Source organism: Musa acuminata, chromosome BXJ3-4 (assembly GCF_036884655.1).
Source record: "Musa acuminata AAA Group cultivar baxijiao chromosome BXJ3-4, Cavendish_Baxijiao_AAA, whole genome shotgun sequence".
Classification (NCBI taxonomy): domain Eukaryota; kingdom Viridiplantae; phylum Streptophyta; class Magnoliopsida; order Zingiberales; family Musaceae; genus Musa; species Musa acuminata.
The window spans coordinates 25,919,050-25,944,587 of NC_088352.1; the positions used below are offsets into that span (position 1 = coordinate 25,919,050).

Consider the following 25,538-nt stretch of genomic DNA (forward strand, 5'->3'; position numbering starts at 1 on the left):
TGAAGTACAAGCAAAATTTAAATGGAGTCACTATAAGCCTGCAGTACAGCGCACCGACAAATCGTTCAAAAATAGCTACAAACCCTACCGACAAAACCAACACTGTTACACATGAAACGATCACATATAAATTACAAAACCTTTCGACTAGTCGATGAATGCCATCGAACAAATCAGTGGAGTTACAAGCAAAAATCGAGCCCACTGAAACAATATAAAAAAAATTTGTTATGAGCATATGACAAAAGGATCAATCTGGTTTCTCAAGGTAACCAAACACACCCCACCTTGGCCTCATATAGAACACAATTTTGACCTGACTCATTTTGCCTTGGTATGATTTTATCCGCAAAGGAACTTTTCTGGGACTGGCACAAGTAAACCTTCCACAATTCATATAACCATTCCTCCAACCAAGACACTATCATCCATCTCACTCATGCGACATAGGAGTACGACAACCAGTAAAAGGAGGTTCTCCTTCAGTAATGTTACACTTGAAATCTTGACAATCTCTGCACCACTGGAGTTTCTAAAGTTGACATGCACTGTTCCCATGCTCCATTCGGAAGCATCTAAAGCACATAATTTTACAGTTTTTAATGTCAATTTGAAAAAAAAAAAAGGACAGTATGTGGCATGTAAAAAAATTAGTCTGCACCTGTTTATATCCGTTCAGAACTTGGCAAATGTCATTGTGTAGGTCCTCACTCTGTATTTCCTGAAAGGTAAGAGCAAAACTCAGCTAGAAGGTACAACTAGTTCGATTTTGACATTAAAAATTTAGAGTGAGTTCCTTACATGCCAACTAGCAACAGCTTTACACAAGTATGAAAGCGAATTCACAGCACCTTGAGGATTTGTTCTTACCTACAGATATCACAAACATTTAGTTGCCAAGCACCATTCATGAACATCATGAAGAAAATGAGATAAGCAGATAAAGAAAAAGGTAGACATACAATTGCACAAAGCCCGCGAAATGCATCTTCCTTTTCATAATCATCTCGTATCCTGTACATTAAATTTCTGGATAAGAAAATCCGGAAAGGTAATGAAAGCCAAGTAATGGCTGTGTTTAATTATCAAGTTATTATCAAAGTCAAGAAAATTAGTAACTACTTGAAGTTTGAAGCTACTCCTTGTCATATTTAAAAAAATCTATAATATTTTCGAATTATTTATAACAAGCAGGTTCTCCAGTAGTAATATATGCATGTTCTCCATGGTATAAGTACATCAAGACACCTTTTATGCCAATTCTGAACAATTTAGCACATTTCACAAATCTTTTGCACTCAAGGGTAAATTTCTTTTGCAACTGTTATGAAATTAGGACTCCCAATCAAAATTTGAATTTAGCAGCAGGCAAGGTGATTCAAGATTAGGTTGGCCTATTATATTAATTCAGGATTTTTCTTGTGTTTTTTGTGTCCCTTGAAAGGAACAAAATTATGGGGATATTCTTGAAAACTTGCAGCCAATCTGAGGAGATGATTTCTTAACAAAGCATCGTCCTAGTTCCTGGATTCCAATGAGAATGTGTTTCTAAAATGTTGTCACTGACAAAGGATAGGGGAAAAAATTACGTGCAGAAAACATCAACAGCAAAGACCAAGGTCTGCAAACAGAGAAAAATCTTCACTACTGGCCACAATCGTCTACCTAGAATTTGGCAGTCACTATTATGATGTCTAAATTATATAAGGCCAGTTACAAGGATCTTGTCCTGCAATTTAGCTCTGTTTAGGGGAATATCAGTCAACTACTGATCCACTTCCACTTAACACTAGGAATCTCAACTAGTCAATGATTCAAAAGTAGCCTCATTAAGTCAATGATTCATATGTACTTTCTGAATTAATTCCTCTGGGATCTCCTGAAGAAAATTTAAAAATTCTTGGTACTCGTCAAGGACATGTAGAAAAATGAGCAAATCAGCTCCCAGTGTGCAGCAATAACTTTATGTATGAACAGATTTACACTGGGGTTCAAGTCAAGGGTACCCTGTAAAACTTGTTTAACTAAACCACATCACATAATTTTGGAGAAAAAAAAAAAGAGATTCATTTGAAACTATAGCCATCAGGTATACCTGCAAATTTTTCTCATTTTGCATAGGATCCAATAAAGAAGTTTAGAATACTGTGGATGGTACAGAAAACTATTGGAATAAAACATGCTTTCAAACTTCATGAACAACAAGCAGTTCAACAGTGGCTAACAAGGAGAACAAAGGAACAAAGTAAGTCCTAGTAAATGTATGCTAGGCACTAATTTATACCAACATTGAGAAGCTACTGGTAAAGAAAGAGTATATTACATGCATAAAGCAGTGCACCATGGCTGTATAAAGTGTCCCACATGTGGTGCCACAAGTTCTGGACAAATCCAGCCAAGCCTCCCAAGGGTGATAGCGCTATTTTCTCGCAATGACTTGTTCAAACCCTGGAGACAAATAAGTCATAAGGAAAACTGAGCTAAAGTGTTGACAATCAGAATAGAGAATAAATCACCTCTGCATTTTGGAGAATAGGGACCAAATATGATATTACTGTCAAAACTACTGGAGCAATTTCTTGACGAACCTGAAATTTGGTAACAGCAGCTTCAAGAATCAGAATTCATAATATCAGTAAAACCCTCAAGTATGCTCAATATGCACATTTCAAATATTTAAAAATACTTGATCCTAGCCCATTATTCTGGTAAAAGGTAGTGTAGATAATATCGATACTATGGAGCTTACGTTCACTTTCATACAAAATAGTATATAGGCCGGGTTGAAAACAACCTTAATGGAACAATATGGAATTGCATAGATGCAACCTTTATGTTCGTGTGTTTGTTTACTGAAGTAATTGGTGCTTAACAACACGAGAGATTTAGACCTTAACCAGCTAGTTGTTAGCTGGCAAGCTGCTGCAACTAATTCCAGTTCACTCCAATGTATGTCGTTGTGATTCTTGTGGTATACTATTGACACAGTGGTTCAAGAAATGTTCAACCCAAGTACTCCGAATACTTGTGCAGTAGATACTTGTCTAGGAATCTTCATAATAGATGCATACACAAAAATAGCAACGCACAAGAAACAACAATTAGCAACCTTTTTTATTATAAACTTTATATCAACTATTTAAGGGGAAATATAATATGCACAGCTGCAACTTATAACATAATAGTGGATGATTCTTTTAATAATGAAAAGGTTGACCAATCATTGCCAATACGTATAATTATTAAACCAACAAAATATTTGGAAGAAAAACAAAACCAGCTCGACATGAATAAGAATCATGATAATCAATGTGAAACCAAGAGAATCAAACATATGCATCATAGTTGGAATATTGCTGCTCACTTCAAATTACATTTTGTAATGTACAAATAAATGATGAGAAGTGATAGAAAAAGGCGACAGGAAGTATCATGAACTGAAACCCAGACCATAATAAAGTTTAAGACTTCAAAGTATTTCTCCAATGTGAAATCAATGGCCCTGCACGAGCTGTCAATGATCGTGCAGGTTGTAGGGTTAGGCATCTATTATTTGCATATAGATCTGTTAAACTAGGAGGCAACTGCCAAAGGAACCGTACCATTATTATTTCTCTTGCTAATTGTAACATCGCTGAATTTCCAGTGATGACAACGATTTCAAGGAATGATATGCTGGTCAGCACACATGGCCAGGCCAAATGCCCCAAGTTGGGTCCACCATGTTGTCACAGAATGGAACATACCATGCCCAAAAGTAATTGGCATGCTCGATGCCATGAAATGATAATCATTTATTGTTACAACTGAAAAAGAAATCCATGTAGATATGACATAAGGGGGGTGAACAATTTCCCAACCTTATCTGAATTTCAGAGGACAAGTACAATTTTGCTAGATTGAACACAGTAGAAAAATTTATGAAGAGAGTTCTGTTCTACTGGAAAGTTAGTACTAGGACACACACTGACCTGGACAGCCAATTCTCCAATGGCCCAACAAGCATTGTTTGCTACCGACACAGCTTCCTTAACTGCAGTAATATTCTGCCATGAGAAAGTTATGTAAGTAACATATATAGTGGGATTACAACAACAATAAAAAAGCTATAAGTCCCAACTATTATATAGTGGGATTACTTTCCAATTTCTAGCAAAGTATTTCGCACCAGTTGTTCAGCTGCAACCCTTAGGAAATCTGGAATACGAGGGTGCAGGTGCACAGGACAAACCTGTCATATTGCAAAAGTTAAATACATTGAAGCATATATGACTATGAGGAAGCCTTCTAACATAATATATCTTTAATATTTTAATATTGATGCAAACACTCACTTTTGCAAGGTCACCAAGAAGTGCAAGGGCACTCTGCCGAATATCAGTTGCCTGATCCATGCAGCATTGCAGAAGCAGGTCTCTCAAGTTGGATTTTGCAACCTACCAAACAGCAGCCAATATTGGCATGACTAGGTTTCTGTTAAATATCTAAATGAATACACCACACTAAATGTTTAACATGTAAGACAACATGCAATATGTGTTCTTTGCTTCAGAAAAACACGAAAAATGTTGCTCTCAGTCACAAGGGAACTGAAATGAAAAAGATATATTGTGTATATATATATATATATATATATATATATATATATATATATATATATATATATATTCGGAAACAGTAAACTGCTTAAGTCAGTAAAAAGTACCAGGGTCTCTATCCCACTGCCCAGACCTTCTGCAAGGCCTGATAACAGATCCAATGAGCAGACAATGAATTCCTTATCATATTGGACGCCAGCAGTCACATGATCAACCTGTGCATTTAAAGCATTGAATGTCAGAGTGACAAGCTAAATCCAATAGTCAATAAAACTTGATGATGAGTACCATCATCCAAATAATTATGTAGTGTATTAATATGATAAACATATCGTCATAGAAATATGGCTAAGTTCCAAAAGTTAAGGAAAAAACATATGATTAGAGAGAAAATTTGCAGCACGACAACTTAGTACATGTTCCACAATAAAGTTAGAATGGTTGAAATTGTATCTCTTTGCCAGGTCAGGCTTATGCATAATAAAGAAAAGTCAACCAAGCAGAAATGGGAGCTGGTTATGGAAAGTCAGAGAATAACATAAATGATGGGTGATTGCAGATTGTTTATAAAATATAAAACTGAAATCAAATATCAACTTACTTATAGCCCCAATTAAGAAATTTTCAAAAATTAAAGAGAACATCACCAAGAAAAATACATGGGAGTAGCAAAGGGGAATATCACCAACTAATAAAAATAGGTAGCAAAAAGGCATGGTGCAATAATGCAATTAACCTTTAGAATAATTCACTTAACCATAACATAATATAGGGTCGATTAAGTAATATAAAGTTTAAAGTCAAATACAGCGTGGATTGTAAAAGTACACCTGCTCAGACTTTTTTCTCACAAACTACAAGAGTTAGGTCAACCACCTGCTCACATCAACGCTTTCACTTTAAAGGCTCCAAAGAGGCTACCATGGCATGAAAATAAGTAGGTTTCACCAAAATAATCAATTACATTAATTTTTCTGAGCAGGAGAAAAAAACAACTCAGTATCACCATCTTTAAAATTCTACTTCAATAATTCACTGTACATTCTTCTATTATGACCATATTAACTATTAAAGCTTTGTATTCCAGTACCCTTTTTCTATCTTCAAAATTGACGATTGAAACAAAGTCATAAATCTAAACTCATGGCTCTGCTCCATTAAAAGCCTACTGAGTAAATGTGTCCAATTAAAACCCAATAAACACAGCAAGCCTTGTCATGATTATCAAGCAATCCATAAAGGAACAGTAAACCATAGTAATAGTGGAAATAGAAGTTATCAATGATCAACTGAGAAAGAGAATGCAAAATACCTTGGCCAATTGCTGAATCTCAATAAGACTAATGCACCTTTGGAATACAGGTTCAGCAAATTGAGAAAATGCTGGTCCTAAAGCCTGACGAAAAAGGAAAGGATGCAGCACTATACATGAAAGCCTTAAAGAAATGTTCAAGAAAAGACAAGAATCTGAAAATATACTAACATCTCAAGCACATATGACCATATAAGTAACCGTATTGCCAGACATTCAAGATCCAATAAACTTATGGAAGCTAACTCAGTTTTGGATGTCACCAAATATGTTCCCATATAAGTTCTAAAATTGGGTCATAGCATGCACAACAAAGCTTATTCTTACCATCAAATTGGAGCTTCTGTCAGGATCTAAGAAACAGTGATTGAAAGAGGCGCTCGGGCGCTCGCCTAGGCGCTCGGGCGAGGCGAGGCGAGGCCCGAGCGCCTCACTAATGTCCCAGGCGGCGCGCTTCAAACAGGCGCCGCCTGAGCGCTCGCCCGAGCCCAGGCGCTGGGCGCTTCGGGCAAGCGCCTGGGTAAACCAAGTGACCGAACCAGGATTTTAGGTCTGGTTCGGTCCTGGTTCGGTTGTTAGTTGGTTCAATCGAACCAACTAAACCGATATAACCCTTACCCAACCCTAACCCGCTGCCGCTCCCGATCTCGCTGCTCGTCGCTCCTGCTCCCGCTGCCGCTGCCCGCGCCTCCCGCGAGCCCTCTAGCTGCTCGCGCCTCCCGCGAGCCTAGTCGTGAGCCCTCCCGCTGCTCGCGACTCTCGCTGCTCGCGCCTCCCGTGAGCCCTCCCGCTGCTCGCAACTCCCGTGAGCCCTCCCGCTGCTCGCGCCTCCCACGAGCCTTCCCTCTGCTCGCGACTCCCGCGAGCCCTCCCGCTGCTCACGCCTCCCGTTCCCTTTCCCTTTCCCGCCGCCGCGCGCCGCTGCTTCCTCGTTTCTCCGTCAGGCTCAGTATACAGTATACTCTTAATGTTAAGTTTATTTGAATTTTGAAATGATTAATTTTCAATACTATTAATAGATTAATAATATATTATTTTGATTTTAATGTTATTAATTTTTATTTATTTGAAATTATTGTTAGGTTTCAACATAAATGGCAAGTGTAGAGAGCAACTCAATAGAGTCTCCAATGGTATCAAAAAAAGATCCTGCATGGAAGTATAATTATTTGAATGATCCGAAAGATTATAATGCAGTGACTTGCATATTCTGCGATAAGACTACCGGAGGTGGTATTTTTCGTGCAAAACAACATCTAATAGGAAATTTCAAGAATGCAGCAGCTTGCAAAAAATGTCCACCTGAGGTAAAAGAAGAGTTGTTGAGGTATATGAATGAAAAGAAGACACAAAAGAATGAATCTTATGGGAATTTACTAGAAGACAATGTTGAACATCTCAGGGATGAAGAAGAAGATTATTCTATGAGTATTAACCAAGTGAAAAAAGAGTATACGACAAAAAGGGAAAAGAAGTTATGAGTACTAAGAAAGGTAAAAAAGGACCGATGGATCTATATATGCTTCAAGGATCCCAGAAACAACAAGGGCAAGCAGGAGGCTCAAAATTTAGACAAACAAATATAAGTGATGCTTGTAATAAATAAATAAGAGGAAGAACAATTCAGCACATTACTCGCTTCTTCTATCAGGCTGGTCTTCCCCTTAGTACAACTCGTTTAGACAGTTTTAAGGATATGATTGAAGCTATTGGAAGATATGGTACAAGATTAAAACCTCCAAGTTATTATGAGATGCGAGTTTCATTGCTACAAAAAGAGTTGAATTATACAAATGACTTGCTAAAGAGTCATAAAGAATCATGGGCAACACATGGTTGCTCTATTATGTCAGATGTTTGGACTGACAGGAGGCGCAGGAGTATAATTAATTTTATGGTTAATTGTTCTTTAGGGAATATATTTTTTAAGTCAATAGATGTTTCATCTTTTGTAAAATCTGGAGAAAAGATATATGATTTACTTGACAATTTCGTGGAAGAAATTAGAGAACAAAATATCGTTCAAATCATAACCGACAATGGAAGCAACTATGTTTTAGCTGGTAATATTCATCTTTTGATTTTGTTAATTATTTTATCTTCAATTAAGTGTGTTAAACTCTTAAGTCTTATCATTTTTGTTATCCTTTGTCTCAGGTAAATTGCTTGAATCAAAAAGACAACACTTGTATTGGACTCCATGTGCAGCACATTGTATTGATTTAATGTTAGAGGATATTGGAAAGATCTTAGAAATCAAGAAAACCTTAGAAAGGGTAATTTTTGTTGTTGGATTTCTTTATAATCACATTGGGGCTTTGAATATTATGAGAGAATTTACAGGGAATAAAGAATTAGTGAGACATGGTGTTACCCGATTTACTACTTCATTCTTGACATTACAGAGCGTGCATCGTCAAAAACATATTCTGAGAAATATGTTTACCTCTGAGAAATGGGTGACAAACAAATGGGCAAAAGAAGCAAAAGGCAAGAGGGCTGCTGATATAATCTTAATGTCATCCTTTTGGAATCATGTAGTTTATATATTAAAGGTAATGGGCCCTCTTGTTCGAGTCCTTCGGTTGGTGGATAATGAAAATAAACCTGCAATGGGATATATTTATGAGGCTATGGATAGAGCAAAGGAGACGATTAAAAGATCTTTTAATGAAAATGAAGAAAAATATGAGAAAATTTTTACAATCATTGATGAAAAATGGAATTGTCAATTTCATCGTCCCTTACATGCAGCAGGATATTATTTGAACCCTGAATTCTTTTATAAGATTAAATCTGTTGGATTTGATGCAGAAGTTTTGGGTGGGTTATATCAGTGTGTTGCAAGATTAGTTCCCAGCCTTGAGGTTCAAGATAAGATTATTCATGAATTATCTTTATATAAAAATGCTGAAGGTCTTTTTGGAATTCCAATTGTCGTTCGATCCAGGACAACTACCTCTCCAGGTATTAATAATTTGATATAATTAATTTCATATATTATGTTACTATGTTATTGCTAATAATAACATAAATTTTACAGCTGAACGGTGGAGTCTATTTGGAAATTCCACCCCGAACTTACAGAAATTTGCTATCAAAGTACTTAGTTTGACATGTAGTGCTTCGGGTTGTGAGCGAAACTGGAGTGTCTTTGAGCATGTAAGTATTACTAAATATTTTTATTTTAATTAATTTATTTATTTAGATATATGTATTAATATATTTTTAAATTATATGACATGACAAATTCACTAGAAGAGAAGAAATCGGTTAGAACATCAACGATTGCACGATCTTGTTTACATAAAGTATAATCAAGCTTTGAAGACTCGTCATGATTGAAAAAATAGATTTGATTCAATCTCATTGTAAGATATTGATGATTCAAATGAGTGGTTAGTAGGAGAAATGGGTGCTAATTTGCAAGATGCTGAAGATGAGCTTGTATTTGAAGATGATAGATTGACAAGGGGAGATGTGGCAAGAGCTTCAGGTGCTGGAGAATTACAAACATATACAAGACAGATGTCAAAGAGAAAAATGAGTGCAAAAGCATCAAGCTTAGCTCCTGCTATTATTGAAGACATAGAGAATGAAACATATCTTGATGAAGAGGAAGGAATCGAAGGACAAGAGGAAGAAGACGAATTCAATGAAGATGATTTGTGTGAAAATGACGATAATATTGATTACGATGAATGACTTTGATGTAAAATTTTATTGTTTTGAATTTTGAAACTTTTTGTTAATGTGACATTGTGATTTTGTATCTTAGATTTTCTTAATTTAATAGCATATTTTTATTTAAAATTTTAAATAATTATATTTATTAATTATATTATATATTTTTATATTTTAGTGCCTCGCTTCGCTCGGGCGAGCGCCTAGCGCCTCGGGCGTTTTTGGACCTTGGCGCCTAGCGCTTTTTAAATCACTGCTAAGAAACCAAAGTAATCTGTCTGATATGTCTAATGGCACCCTATTCTTTTACCCTTATGATGAAGTTCTATCAGACTTGCAAGACAACTGGAAAGGAGGACCAATCATCTCTTTGTAACAATCCTTGGACCCTTTGAGCACATGTCTTTTATGGGCAATCTCTTCACTTTTCCAAAGTAGACATTGGACACAGGTCTGGTTTATAAAAAATGTTCATAAGTTAAGCATTTCTTTGCAAACTTCCTCAGTGACTTTAAAATGTTTCTGTATGCCTAATCTATGGAATTCTAATAGCTCCTAGGATTACATATTTATTGCTTACTTTGATAGAATAACATATCTGATGAAAACAAAAGTTGGAAAAGCCAAAAGCCTATCTTTTACAGGGACTTCAGTTTATAATAAGTCATTCTTGAGAACATCCGGCGTGAAGCATTCAAGAAATTGATGTAAATTAAAAATAATAACAAAATGTAAGTTAAGAACTCATATACCTGTGCAATGGATGTAAAGCACTCGAGCAATGGAAAGAGATCTTTGTCAGTGTTTGCAAGTTGTTGCCACTTAGCGATTAATGGAGGCATCAATATGTCAAGGTATTTTGGCTGTAGTTTAGCAGCACATCAAATTAGCATTCAGATATGTTGTATTCATGAAACCACAATTTAAGAATCTGAATCTAAATTCTATCCAAATTTATGTGGAAGGTGAATGACATAGCAAAAAGAAGCACAAGCTTGCAAAAACCACAGAACCTGATTGAGTTCTGAACCGACTGCATCTGCTAGAGTACCGATAGCATCATAAAGAATTCGAAGGTTCCGCCTCTGGATAAAGAATATTATAGTGAAAAGGGACAAAATAACATAGAACTTCTTCTAATTGACTTCTATTCATGACATGCATAACTCCATTTGCAGAGAAAATAAAGATCTAAATCTAAACCATAAGATCTAGAAGAAACCTGATATTTCCCAAAAGCACATAACAAATGCTGCAAAATGATTTCCAGACGTGGGGCCAATTCCTCTGCAGCCTCCTGCATGTAGTGAGTCTCTGTTGGTAAAGAAAGCATACAGACAGGAAAATCATCAAGCTACAAACTTAACCATAACCTCTTCAAGTGTTGCAAAAGCAGAACATGCAGCCTCTTGCACTCGCTTGTTGGAATCCAATATTCTTCTCAGAACTCCCATTAGAACTTTGTCAAATTGTTCATAACCATCTCTGTGACCAATATTCTGCAAAGCAGGCAAACAGAATTAAGTTGTCCATATGCTGTTTCCCTCTTGAAATAAGATGAGAAAACCACAAGTACTATGAATAAGGAAAGCAAGGATAAGAAAGCCGGTTAACATTTATAAAAAATTATAAGGGAGCAATTTGATAATGAGTTGGGGTCCACTATATCTGCCATTGAGTTCTATAAAAAATCATAAATCTTAGTTAAATTCAGAGCATTTATGTCTTTATTAATAGTTTCTAAAAGCCTTTGGTCTTCTTATACGTCTATTCATACCATTAATATTGATTATTTCATATTTTCTAACTACAAAATATATAGGTCTCCTTAGCCCATGTTTGTACTATCTCAAATGATTCTCCACATATAAACTTCAACATGCACTCCTCATCTCTACCTCTACTACACCATATTATTCACGAATGAGATCATTTTCTCATCATTCCTAGTAACTCCATGCATCAACTTTAACATTCTTATCTTAACTATACAAACTTTTGTATATATTATTCCTTATCTACCCAAAAACTCAGATCCATAAAGCTTCCCTAGTCTATCAACAATCTTATATATTTTCCTTTTAATATAAATGGAGCCTATTTATAATACAAAACTACTAATGTCCCTCTTTGTTTAACCATCCAATTTTTACTCTGAATAATATCTCCATCTATCTCTCCCTCTTTTTGAACAATTGATGCAAGATATCTAAATTTTTTTAATTAATGAAATTCCCTGCATCCAACTTAACTATATCCTAAAATGTCACTTACAATTACTAAGCCAACATCTAAAGGGTGTATCCATTGCACGAGGCAAGGCGGGGTGTGAGAAGGGTCAATGTATGCAGCTTTACATTTAAATATTTAAAGAGACTATTTCCATAAACCTTAGTCTTAATTATACATTTAGTCTTAATCCTACCCAATTTGAAACCTCTAGTTTCAAGGTTTATCTCCGTGACTCAAATTTAAAATTAATTCTGCTTAAACTCTCATCAATTAAAATAATATCAACAAAAAAATAAGTCGACGAGGTTTATCCTGAACATGACTAGTAAGTTCGTCTACTATCATTGTGAAAAAGTATAACTTAATATGAATCATTGGTGTATTTCTGTACTAATAGAAAACTCAATAGACAGCTTTTATCAACAGTAACTATCATAAATATCCTTTACGACACCAACATAATTACTAATACACCTTTATTTTATATCAAAGCAAAAAATATGAATTAGATGGAATGGATAAAATGGCACTAATGAAAAATTAAATAAATTCCCACACTATTGACATTGATCGAACCTAAATAAAATATGAAAAAAGGTGTTTGTCTCAATATTGCAACAAAGCAGATATTAGCTATACCTGAATGATGAACTTGCTAAAACGAGAAAGTGTCCAACAAGTGATACTCCGTATAAGTGGAAATTTATCATCCAAAAGTGGAATGAGGAATGTCACAATCTGTAAACCAAATCATAACACACCAGTTATTTAAATGCAGACAAAAAATTTCTAAGACATAGTGCATTGAGATTTGCAAATACATAAAATCATAGATATCTAAAAATTTGAAACAGAAAGCAATACAATATTCACAAGTACATCAGTTTAGCACAAAATAGAAGCAAGTCCTACACAAGAAAACTAAATGAGAATAGCTAGAGAAACTTTAACATAAGTCCTTTCACAAGAAAGTCCCACAACCAAACAAGAAATGGACCACTTGCTAAAACTTTAAAAATACCAAATACCAGGAAAAGATGGATAAAAATTAGATCAGGAATCATTAGAAGATAACTACCATAAAGGCCATAAGAAATTTTGGTCAGACTCAAATAACAACTCATACAATTAAAAATCATTACTTCTGTAGTATGCTAACTGATAATAGAAAATTAGTTTTCAGTTCTTGGAAACCAGATCATAACAAACATCATTTAAACATAAAATTCATAGAGAACACAGTAGCTAATCACTTCATGCCATTTTCCTTTTTTAGTAGACAAGATTATTTTAACCAAGCAAGAGAGCTAAAGGTTTCTACACTATACTATAAATGGGCTTAGGTACTTGTAAGATTAAAAATTGATTTTGTAACATTAGAATGCAGGCCATTACAATTTAATAAAAGACTCTCAAGTATTGATATCCTTCTCAACACCAAACTAAAGCAAGAAAATTGACAAACTATAATAAACAGAAGTAAGAAATCATACTCCATAATAGTTTGTTTCTTAGAACAGAACTAAATAGTAGTTGCACTGTGGTACTACCCCTTCAACTATCTAGTGTAAAAGCTGTACCTCAGGAATATGGGGGTATAATCCATTAATGCATCCCTCTGCTACGGCCCCAATAGCCAAAACAGCAGCTTCCCTCTCCTTCCAACTAGAGTCACTTGTAGTTGATGATTTTTGCTGCAAAAGTCAGATCATTATAAGTAAAATGAAACAACTTCTTGAGCATCAATTATTAACTGTCATGTAAATTAATGTTAATATTATTAGCAAAAAAATGCTAAGTGCAGGCATTAACCATTAAATGATTAGGAAACAACATAGCTATCAACAAGCCTCCATCCGGACCTCCAAGGGTGGCTGGCCTAGCTGATTTTTGGCCAGGACTGATCTAAGCAGGTTCAGGGCAGATCTACCCAGGTCAAAGCTGATATGCATCATAACATCCTAATTATTGTATCATATAGCATACATCTGATGCATCTCCTACCCTGCAACCTTCGACGATGTTGACCTAGTACAGTCAAAAATCATCTTGTGTCCACTATCCAGTAAAGCTTAGTATTTGAGCAAGCTTTTTGTTTTACCATAATCCAAACCCATATCAGACCTTTTTTTTGCAGTTTGGAACATATAAAATGATCGTACTTTATTAGCATAAACAAAAAAAAGAATTTTTAACTCAAAAGTAGTTAGCGCATACAAAACTATCTTAAAAGCAGGAACTAAAGTGAATTTTTTTTCTCCAGTATACCTATAATTCATAGATAATCTTTGAGATTACCTGAATCAAAGGCATCAAAGTTGGAAGAATCTCATCTCCAAAAACATTTGAAAGGATATCTAGTCCAGCTGCACTGCATTTGCGCAAATTCCAAACATTGACAGTGTCCTCATCCTGTGAAAAACAGCAAAAGATCTCAAAGAACGATGCTTAGAAAGCCTGGCATAAGAGCAATGGACAATCTACACTAAGAATCCTCCAGGGTTGGCTGGAGAGAATGATGAGAACAACTGAGAGATGAATTAGAAACCAAAGCAATAAAGGAAAACCACAGGCGTGAGATAATACATCTTCTTCAGAGTTATCAGATCCGTGAAAACGTGATGAATGGAAACGAGGCTTCAGATCCTGTTCAAGACAAAAGTCTGTCATTTCCAAACTAGAGATAGACATGCAGAAGGAAGAGCGAGTTCAAAATTCAAAGAAGCAAAATAAATACCTGATCCCTATCTGGAAATGACTCATCATCCTATAACCAAAGAACAGCTATGTATTAGGAATCCAAGTTTACCAAGCTGATATAGGAGCTTAAAGACAACAATGGAAACAAGGAACCACTAAGTGAAACATAAAGCATACCTCGGCATCAAAAAGTGTCTCATCATCCTCAGCATAAGCCATATTTGATAATAAAATCTGATTTTTGCATAAATGCATTATTGTTATTAAAGAAAAATAGACAAACATTTTAAAACTGCCTGCTGATAGGGATGCAAGATATACCGGAATTAAGCATGGCAAATACTCTCGTAAACCATCAGGTGGCAAATTACCATCACAATATGCTGACCTGAAATATCAGCCAACAACCAGCATCATGACAAGTGAGATAAGTCAAATTCTTCTTCTTCCTAAAGCTTGAAGAATAATAAATGAGTTGATCAGAAGCTACCTTGACAAAGCAAAGATAAGCATAGGCATTCAAAAACATGTTTATGCCCAACATGTCAAAAGCAAACCTAGTGTGGGATCTTTGACTTTTTGTTCTAACTACAGTCAATATAATCTTACTTTTCCAAAAGGTACAAACAGATAAGTGATTGTGCACTACTTGATGAATATAATTGTTAAGTCGTGCAAAGCAAAAAAAAAGAGAAAAAAAAGAACAGGAACAATGGCCATGTTGCTCAATGTTATGTACCGAATAAAACCAGACAATAGCATAACCAAAAAAGAAATTACAGGAAAACAATTAAGGGTTACCGCTTAATGGTTATTTGCAAGGATTGAAATATCGTACTGTACCGGAGTTTCGACGTTCGCTCGGTACGGTACAATACTGTATACCGAGCGGTATACCATTCAGTATACCGCTCGGTATATATATATATATATATATATTTCGGCAACGTCACCTCTCTCTTCTTCTAGGCAGGGCGACGTCGTCTCGTTTATATATATATATATATAAATTAATAAATATATATTTATATATATATATATTTTTTTTTTTATATAAGACGACGTCACATCGCCTCGTTTATATATATATATAAAAGATTATATATATTTATATATAAATATTTATATATATTAATATATATATATATATATATATTCCGTTCTGTCTGGTAACGGGAGGTCCAGATACCGATCAGCTAACGAATGGGTACATACCGCCCGTACCGGACAGTATTATTCAAAATTGCATACCTTGATTATTTGTAACCTAAGTAATCTTTAATTTTCAAAAGTACTAGATACTAGTAATTGAATATATATAAAAATCTTCTAGGTTAAAATATTTGGTTAAAGGTTCATCATATGTTAAAAATCATCTTTCAACTTCAAATGGCATGAAGTTACAATGTCATTTTAATGTCTCTATACATTATTTCCAATGCCCTAATTTCATCAGTAAGGGCAACCGAAACATGAACCTGAAATGGGCATCGACAAATCAGATTGCAGTGACAAACAAATATGCCTCAGTTTATGTTCTTAACAATTAAAGCCAAATGTACTTACAAGCTGACAGGAAAGCAGAACAAACTCATTGAACATACCAAAATTCACATGCCTCGAGAGCAACTTCGTCATCAGGGTCCTTATTGGCTTGCAAGAGGTATTCAATTACATTTCTCAAATGGGGCTGCAATATCCAGGACTAATGTCACTTACAGAATCACATAAAATTAACAAAAAGACAGCAACATACTCTGGCAGACATAAAAACTATGGGAACTCTGGAATTAGAGGTATCAATCCAATATATTAGATATTGAAGTGACAAGTACATCCTATTTACTTCGATCTTGGAGAACTCACAGAGCTTCAAGTACCCCAATATCAGAGAAACCAAAAATAGGGACGGAGCCATGATTTGCTGCTGCACATCCAGGATAGTCATGCTTCATGTCTCAGCATGTGTTACACAACATCATGGTTGCACCACAGGAGGTATCCCGTGGCACCATGCACTATCCTGGTTCCCACCAGTGGGCTAGCAGAGCTCAAATTGGCAGTCTGCCAACAAAAAAAAAGGGCCTACGAGTCAAAATAAAAATTTTTACATACCTCCAAGAAGGTTGGTCGAACTTCTATCAGTTGAACAAAGGCAGAACAAACCTACATACAGAGAGAAAGGACACGATGCCAAAGGTATCAAACACTTCAAGCCATCCAAAAATAATATCCAAGGTTAAGAAAGGTAATCACATAATCTGCTCCAAAGAGAGATATTAGTTGAAATATAAGTTGTATGATGAGCATCTAAGTAGTTTTGTTGACAGGAATATCATCATTATAACACATCATAAATCCAATAATCAGCTACAGTTTTCAAACTTGTAAATTATGAACTAGGTACAAACTTTGCAAAAATATAAACAGAAAATATTAAAAATGCTAGAAGTCAAGTAACAGACCAATTTCCGCACTTCTGCAGAAGGGTCCTGAGCAAGATGAAATAGACCCTGAAGGTATTGGTCCATGGACATAAACAAGGCCTGCATGAGGATTCAGATTATATTAAGGAGAGACTATAAGTTCAGTTTTGCAAAGGCTGAAACAAGTTGGACATCATGTCTACTTACTGTAGGCATAAATACAATAAATTGATTGATAGAACTCAATGACAACTTCCTCAATATCGCATGTGGAGACTGGAAAAACTGAAACAGACACAAGGCAAATCAAAATTTTCAACATCTAAACTCTTAAGTACAAGGTTTGTATTACTACAAACTTGATAAGGTAAGCAATTAAAATTACCTGCAGCAATCTTGGCACAAAAATATTGATGGGGCGTTCAGATAATCCAGGAACATCCACATCAAGCTCTTCTGGGATGTCCTCGCAAATCTATCATGACAAAGTAAAGATGATTCTTGGCTTCAAAAGAGAATATATGACTCCTTAGAGGACAATGATTAAAAGATAAATCTTACTAAACTAAAGACGACAGAACTTCACCGCTTGCCAAATAAATTAATCGCGTCAGAAATCATAGTCACTAAATGTTATAGTTCCAGAGTGATTTCTGTTCTAGGGTAGATATTCCCTAAGATACTTTATATTAATAAGAGCATCCAATTCATGGAAGAAGCAATAAATACTAATTATGACTTCGGCAAGTTTTGTAACTAAGCAATTATTGCCAGCAAAGTCAACAGACTCTAGACTAAAGTCAAGACCACCAAGCATAATAGAGCAAGGCAGGCCACGACTGAGTATATGAAGTATAAGAGGAAGTTCTAGTAACTTCTCTGTCACTCTAAGTTTACTTCAAGGATCTACTATATTTCTTTATTTTATCACATTCATAATGGATGAGCTTATAACACGTGTTCAGTATAACTTGTGTGGTTATTGTAGACACAAATGTTAGAGAGGTAACTAGACTAAGTAGCTCATAATTGGCGTTCTGTCAACAAGAATAATAACATCAACCACCATTTTGTTCATTCATTCGCTGACCGTAGTTCACAATATTGGCCAATTCTGATACAGTATCATGATTCATATTGGCATCCATCACTTGCTACACAAGTTATCATGTTTAAAAAACAAGGACAGTCAATGAATTAAGTCCTATTCCTACCTTTTAAGCAGAATGAATTTCTAATCACTGGCTGAAAATATTCTCTCTCCTACAATTTACCCAGTAAATCTATCTCCATGTTGTGAAATTAAGCCATCAAATCTTTGTTCATTGAAATTAAGCCATCAAATCTTTGTTCGTTGCTTTCTCAAGTCTTACTGCACCTCATGACACACCGATAATCTTGATTGACTCATCTCATCCAATCAACACGTCCATATGTCTATATTGATCTGGAACAATATAATCTAGCGAAAATGCAACTTTTTCGAAGATGAAGCTGTGTAATTTACTGAAAATGTAATTCATGCTTTTGAAATCAATAATCCTAAACTTGTTAGTATAGATTACAAGACAAATACCCACAGTGTACTTGTGTTCGAAGAATTGAAAGCGATTAAGATGAAAAAAATGTTCTTTATAAAAATAAAGTCAAAAAATAGAAATAATTCGAAACTAAAGATTTGCTAGCGAAGCTTCGACCTTGTATATAGCATCCATGGCACCTTCCATATGATTAAAATCATTACTGGCCAAGCATTGAGCAAGAGCTTCTAACAACTCCGGCCATCCAGCAACTGTCTCTAACTGAAGAAGAACACTGACAACTGTACCAACTGTAGAGCGAACTGTCCTATCTGATGCCCCTAAACATGGCAACAGCTCAGACTTTATATATTGCCGGTATGAAGAAGACAAGGAACTGAAAGTTGTCCTAAGATTGTTCTTCAACAGCAAACCAGCAGCTTGTCGTACTTCCAATGATTTACCCTAGTTTGATTAGAATAATAGAACATAAATAATGAGTGCAAGATGATAAACGAGCATTCTAAAGATTAAAATAATGAGTGAAAATTAATCACCAGATTATTCAAATTAGTATTAGTGTAGTTACTGGGAATCAACTTAATCAGAAACAGAACTTGGAAGTAAAAGACAAAGGGAGCACATTATCAAGGAAAAATATGAGGTAATGATTCAGAATGAAATTTAAATGACACGTAAATAACTTAATACCACCTATGGTTTTGAATTTCATGGTATGCTGACTGTCCTATGCTGATCTAAGGATCTGCTGACATAGCAGTGCACAGATACAATTGGTCACTGCCAACATATTGAATATTTTTTAGTAAGTTTATTGCTGCAACAGCATTTATCATGCAATACAAATCAGTACATAGTTGTCCAATAAGATTCCCGTACGGATTCCAGTCCTAGTATCTGGAAAACCTTGATCCCAACAACCAATGGATCATGTAACACCTAGCAACAGAATTAATGACCATCATCTTCACCAGTATACAGCACTTAATTGACAGAAGAAATGTGCAGCAAGGAACCAAAATTATTTGCAATTACCTAGCTCCTTTGCCCATCAATAATTTCTTAACTTCCAGACGAGACCCATCAAACTACTTTCAACCAATGCAAAATGTTTACATGTACTTTATTAGCAAGAACTGATCATATATTTAAAAATTTCCCTGGACTGCAAGATTAGTTTGTTTGACCCGTTCTGAAATCTGCACAACTAAACCATTTTCCAGAGACCAATAAACATACCTAGACTGCAAGATCAAACCTCCTAATTACTTGTAGAAACACCATCTTCTCTGGGAAAACAAATCAAAAAACATAATGTAATTTCATGCCACATGCCTAGAGTATGTAAGTTAGTGTTATCTAACACACATTCACCCCTATGATTTGCTATGATGATGCTGAACACCATGTGGCAGATTTAAAGATAGGATATGATGTTATAAAATAAGAATTTAAATGGAAAATTGATGGTGCAATGGATAAGTACTAGATGCAATTAACATAAAATGCACATGCATTATACGTTGAGTGCAGAATTAAAAAATCTCAGGAGTTTGATCATAAGGAACCACAAATGCTGCTTTATGTTTAACACTATTTCAAACCAACACTTCAATAATCAAATAAAACCAAATAGTAAATTAAGCATGCACCAATGAAACAAAAAAAATGTAACAAAGAACCACTCAAAACTTGGTTCGATCAAAGACATGATTATTTCTTTGCTTTAAAGGAATATCTTTATCCCTACATGTCAACTTTGCAGCTCAATCAGAAGCTCCAGAAAAAAACTAAACAAATACAATGATCATACTCTCTAGCTTTGGTCCATCTACACACCAACTGAATATCTCAATGAATTCTATTGTTTCTGATCAACTATCTATAAAACACAGCTCACATTTGCAAACTCAAACACAAAAATGATTATGGCTCAACCAACACTGTCCAATTAGATGAAGGTTTTTACCTTCATGGATGAGTCGCATTCTAAAATGATACATGCCAATCAACATGTCTAGTAACCATGTATGTCCAACAAATATTCAGAATGTGCATGCTAGGACTAGTGATATTATAGGCTGGGACAACAATATGAACTGTGTGGTTCATGCAACTCTATCTCTGGTTTGGCAAACATTGGATACTAAATGAAGAACCAACAGAATGATTTAATTGCTGCTCGATTCTCAAAATGCATGATGCTCTCGGCTCTTCATGAGGAAGAAAAGTGTTTATGAGGGCTTGTGGAGAGCTAAGAGGGAGGGGATACGGAACATTTTAGTCAAAACTGATTCACAAACTTCTGTCAAATTTGTAAATTGAACAAATTTGGTCGCATTCCATCTGGACTCTTTAGTCAAAGACATTTTGTGATTGGTCAATGAGGTCAATGTGCTGAGGTTTTGTTTGTAAATAATGAGGGGAACACTGTAGCACATAGACTGGCGATTTTGCACAAATGTAGTGACATAACATACACTTGGGACCAGAGCTCTGACAGCCATGCTTTGCTTCAGTCTGTACACTTGGGACCTAAGGTAATACAGTGTCCTGTTTCTTTCCAAAACATTGTATATCGAACATTGCTCTAGCTTGCGGAATCATGATAAACCTCCATGCCAATACTGTGTTGCTATTTCGCCTACCATTGGCTCAAGTGATAGTTGGCCCATGGAATCCCCAGATTTCTATGTCAATTTCTATGTCACATAACCATGAATCACTTTAACGCCTCATCTACTTATCCAACTTTCTAATAATACAGAAAACCGAATAAAACTGAAGTAAATGATTGTAATCTACCTCTCTCATATCCTCGGCCCTTTTTCAATATAGGCCTTCTTAGTTCCAAAATATTATTCAACATCAATCTCTATGAGTCTATTCTCTTCTTCGTGCATCATCAATATTCCATGATCACTCTTGAAGCTTGGATACATCAACTAGTAGTTTTAGCATGTTGTTAATCTTTAATACACAGTGTTTCATGCTAAGCTTAAGCTCGTTAATAAAAAATGAAACCATACTTAATTTCAAGTCGTAAGCTTCATTCTAAATCTTGTTCGATGAACCATATCTAATATCACATTCAGGCCAAAAGTATGTCCTTTTAACCAGCCCCCTTCCCATAATAGCCATACATACTTCTCATGTAGCACCCATATATAGCATCAATTATCACATTCAGGCCAAAAGGAATATGTCCATTTAGCCAGCTCTCTTCCCAAATAATGATTTAAAAAGCGCTAGGCGCCAAAAGGCACCAAGGTCCAAAAACGCCCGAGGTGCTAGGCGCTCGCCCAAGCGAAGCGAGGCGCTAAAATATAAAAATATATAATATAATTAATAAATATAATTATTTAAAATTTTAAATAAAAATATGCTATTAAATTAAGAAAATCTATTAACAGCATTGAAAATTAATTATTTCAAATAAACTTAATATTAACAGTATACTGTATACTGAGCCTGCTGACTGAGAAACGAGGAAGCAACGGCAACAGCGACAGCGACAGCGGCGACAGCGACAGCGACAGCGGCAACAGCGACAGCGACAGCGACAGCGACAGCGACAGCGACAACGACAGCGGCAAGCGGCGAGCAACGGTAGCTGCTGCAGCAACGGCAGCGAGAAAGGGAGCGGGAGCGACAAGCAGCGAGAGGCGCGAGCGGCGACAGCGACAGCGTTTGCGAGCAGCGACAGCGGGAGCAGGAGCGACGAGCAGCAGGAGGCGCGAGCGGCGACAGAGGCAGCGTTTGCGAGCAGCGGCAGCGGGAGCAGGAGCGACGAGCAGCGACAGCGGGAGCAAGAGCGGCGAGCAGCGGGAGGCGCGAGCGGCGACAGAGGCAGCGTTTGCAGGCAGTGACAGCAGCGAGCGGCGATAGGAGCGACGAGCAGCGGGAGGCGCGAGCGACGACAGAGGCAGCGTTTGCGAGCAACGACAGCGGCGAGCAGCGACAACGGCAGCGTTTGCGAGCAGCGACAGCGACGAGCAGCGAGATCAGGATCGGGATTGGGAGTGGCAGCGGCAGCGGGTTAGGGTTGGGTAAGGGTTATATCGGTTTAGTTGGTTCGATTGAACCAACTAACCAACCGAACCAGGACCGAACCAGACCTAAAATCCTAGTTCGGTCGCCTTGGTTTACCCAGGCGCTCGCCCGAAGCGCCTTGGTTCACTGTTCCCAAAATAGCCATACATACTTCTCAAGTAGCACCCATATATAATATCAATTATCACATTCAGGCCGAAAGGAATTTGTCCATTTAGCCAGCTCTCTTCCCAAAATGGCCATACATACTTCTCAAGTAGCACCCATATATAATATCAATTATCACATTCAGGCCGAAAGGAATATGTCCATTTAGCCAGCTCTCTTCCTAAAATAGCCATACATACTTCTCAAGTAGCACCCATTACATGTCTAATAATAATTTTTTCAATTTTTGAAATCATAATTAATTAACAATGAGAAGAGAGACCAGGCTACAAGATCAAAACACATCGATTGATGTCAAAGTTTCCTAAGTTCCTGAGAAAGCTCCATTCCTCTATTAAAGAGATTGTAGGAAGCCAACACAACCAAATAACATCATTTTGACTTCATCACCAGACATAATGATATATCAACAATTCAAAGTCAATTGTCTTAAAATCTCTGTACAGCTAATTTATGGCTTTAAGATCGTGCATGAGGACCCTGAGGCTCCAAATTACAAAAGAGATAAGCTCAGGGGAAAATGCAGTAAAGTTCTGTCAATCCTCTGTATCAAAAACTAACATCTGGAGATGGATCATTAACTTAAGCGGCAGTCACATTATTTTCATGACATCTCATTGTACAGTCTTGCACAACCATTAGGTTTGGGGGGAAGAGGGGTGGGGGAGGAGAGCAGAATATTAAACTAAATTCCACATGCAGCATTAGATTGAAGACGACACCCTAAGAGGAAAAAGTGAGATAACGCATACCTACTTGATCTAAAAGAGAAATTTCTGACTTCAAAGCTACACATAGAGCAGCTTCTGACAATAAATCTCCTCAAAGAAATTCTTATCCTTTCATTGTAACATTACATCACTAAAATTACTTTTTCTAAAAAGGGTAATTAACCTTCCAACGCTACAAATCCTCCATCGGATGGTAAAAACAAGGACCATCTACGATCGTCATCAAGCAGCAATTCAAGTGTGTCCATATCCTAAAACACAAGACACTTTGCAGAACGATTAAGAACAAAGCATTGTCTCCTAATTTCGGCCATTTTTGGTTACCACAAACTCCTCACATGCCCTACTTCTTAGCCAGAAACACGCTAAAAACTGAAAACCCTCTAAAACCACTAACACGGTGAATATCAAACAAGTAACCAACCAAAAGCCAGAGCAGCAAACGACCAAAAGCAAGAAAAGATCCAATCAAGAAGGGAAACAAGAAGGAATGAGAAGAGAGTACCACGGCATGGGCGAGGATGAAGACGAGGTAGTTATTGAAATCGGCAAGTCGGTTGTACTGCTGGAGCTGCTGCCAAATCCGGGCCTGATCACCGTTGGGGGAGATTTGCTGTTCCAGGAGGCCGCAGATCTCGCGGAGCCCCTCCTCCCGCGGTTGCCACAGCGCCGCCGCCGCCATCTCTCCGCCGCCTCCGACCGATCCGAACCGAAACGAAGATAAAAGAGGCGAACCAATTCGAATCGATCGATCGATTTCTCGAGGCACCGTAATTGTTCTTGGGGAAGAGATCAAGTTCTCGAGGCACTCGAAGCAAAGCAGAGGAAAAAGCAGAAGGGGGGAAACGCTCGGTAGGTTGATAGGAATCGAAAGGCTGCGCCGTCGACGTAACGAAAAAAGAGCCGGGGGGGAGGAGGTTTCGCTTCGAGGGGAGGATCCACGAGGGTAAAAAGGAAACGAAGGCAACGTTTGGTTGCAATTTATCAAAATTATTTAATAACATCAAATTTTCATAAATAATAATAATATTATTATTATTATTATTTATTCATAACCAAATAAATACAAATATATCTAAATAAATTTATAAATTAATATTTTTCTATATTAGGGTTTTGAACTTTTATGAGATAATTTTTTATTATTTTCTTAAAATATATTTTAAAAATTAAATAAAAAATTAGTTTAGTAATCCATTTGAGTTATACTTTCGAAATTACTAATTTATGACTAGATCTAAGTTTTTTTTTTTATAAAAATCTTTATCGAAAGGAGGGATCACCATTCAAAAAAAAAATTATTAGCTTAATTTTAGCATGTTAGTAATGCTGATAAGTTATGTGCTTCGTAATGCTGATGATTTTTTATCATGTTTTTAGAGTAAATCATGAGTTTAAATAAATCATGTGTCAAGCCCTAGTAATTCTTCATCCAATTGGATGGGAATGTTAGAATTTAGATATAGGTTTGGACTTTCACGTAAATTTAGGCTTTTCATAAAAAGCGATAACTATCTCATCATTGCATCGACATGATTAAGGGTGGCAACTGTGTAAGTTAAAATGACTATTTTACCCCCGTTTGCAATGGTGGATTTCACCAAGGACCAATCACAACATAATTTGCATTATATATTTGAACCATACACAACTCGATTGATAGATCTCGTCCAACTCACTCCATCCAAAGTATACTTGTACTTGGTATGAAGAATAGAATCTCCATTATAAGTTCAATTTAGAGTGTGTTACGAAAGCATAGTTAAGGACACGAAGTGGAATTATTCCTCCAACATTGCCTCACTTCATATTTCTTTGAAAATTTGATGATCCATGAAGTGCTTAACTCAATTGTCTCAATTGAGGGAGACGACACATTTGATAAACTTGGGAGCACATATTATCAATATTTTATTTCATGAGTTGATCCTCTTTAATTCCCATCAAATTATTCGTCCCATCAATATTCAAAGCTTCTTCCCTCTCTCTCTCTCTCTCTCTCTATATATATATATATATAAATGAATAGATCTTATATTATATACTGTTTTAAATTCGATTTAACATACTATCTGTGTTTGATACTTCGGGCT

The 25,538-nt window shown here is 36.2% G+C and overlaps 1 protein-coding gene across 3 annotated transcripts; it reads right to left on the reverse strand.

Moving 5' to 3' along the window:
• On the reverse strand, positions 1 to 24,381 carry LOC103981805 (transportin-1). 3 transcript variants are annotated; one of them, XM_065149941.1, is made up of 29 exons: positions 23,951 to 24,381; positions 18,650 to 18,937; positions 17,338 to 17,427; positions 17,160 to 17,237; positions 16,992 to 17,072; positions 16,642 to 16,692; positions 16,131 to 16,216; positions 14,848 to 14,914; positions 14,704 to 14,760; positions 14,564 to 14,593; positions 14,413 to 14,472; positions 14,125 to 14,238; positions 13,407 to 13,520; positions 12,466 to 12,564; positions 10,968 to 11,093; positions 10,817 to 10,891; positions 10,608 to 10,679; positions 10,347 to 10,457; positions 5,911 to 5,994; positions 4,706 to 4,813; positions 4,335 to 4,436; positions 4,169 to 4,231; positions 3,972 to 4,046; positions 2,517 to 2,588; positions 2,324 to 2,448; positions 963 to 1,014; positions 802 to 870; positions 662 to 721; positions 1 to 575 (listed from the first exon to the last, which is right to left on the reverse strand). In XM_065149941.1, exons 1-29 carry the CDS (start codon positions 24,125 to 24,127, stop codon positions 492 to 494), a joined length of 2,670 nt encoding a protein of 889 aa, XP_065006013.1. In that variant the 5' UTR covers positions 24,128 to 24,381; the 3' UTR covers positions 1 to 491. The 3 variants fall into 3 exon arrangements, with proteins under 3 accessions (XP_065006013.1, XP_065006014.1, XP_065006015.1); XM_065149942.1 differs by lacking the exon at positions 2,517 to 2,588; XM_065149943.1 differs by lacking the exons at positions 1 to 575; positions 662 to 721; positions 802 to 870; positions 963 to 1,014 and having other exon boundaries at positions 2,517 to 2,608.
• Between the last annotated feature and the right edge of the window lie 1,157 nt (positions 24,382 to 25,538).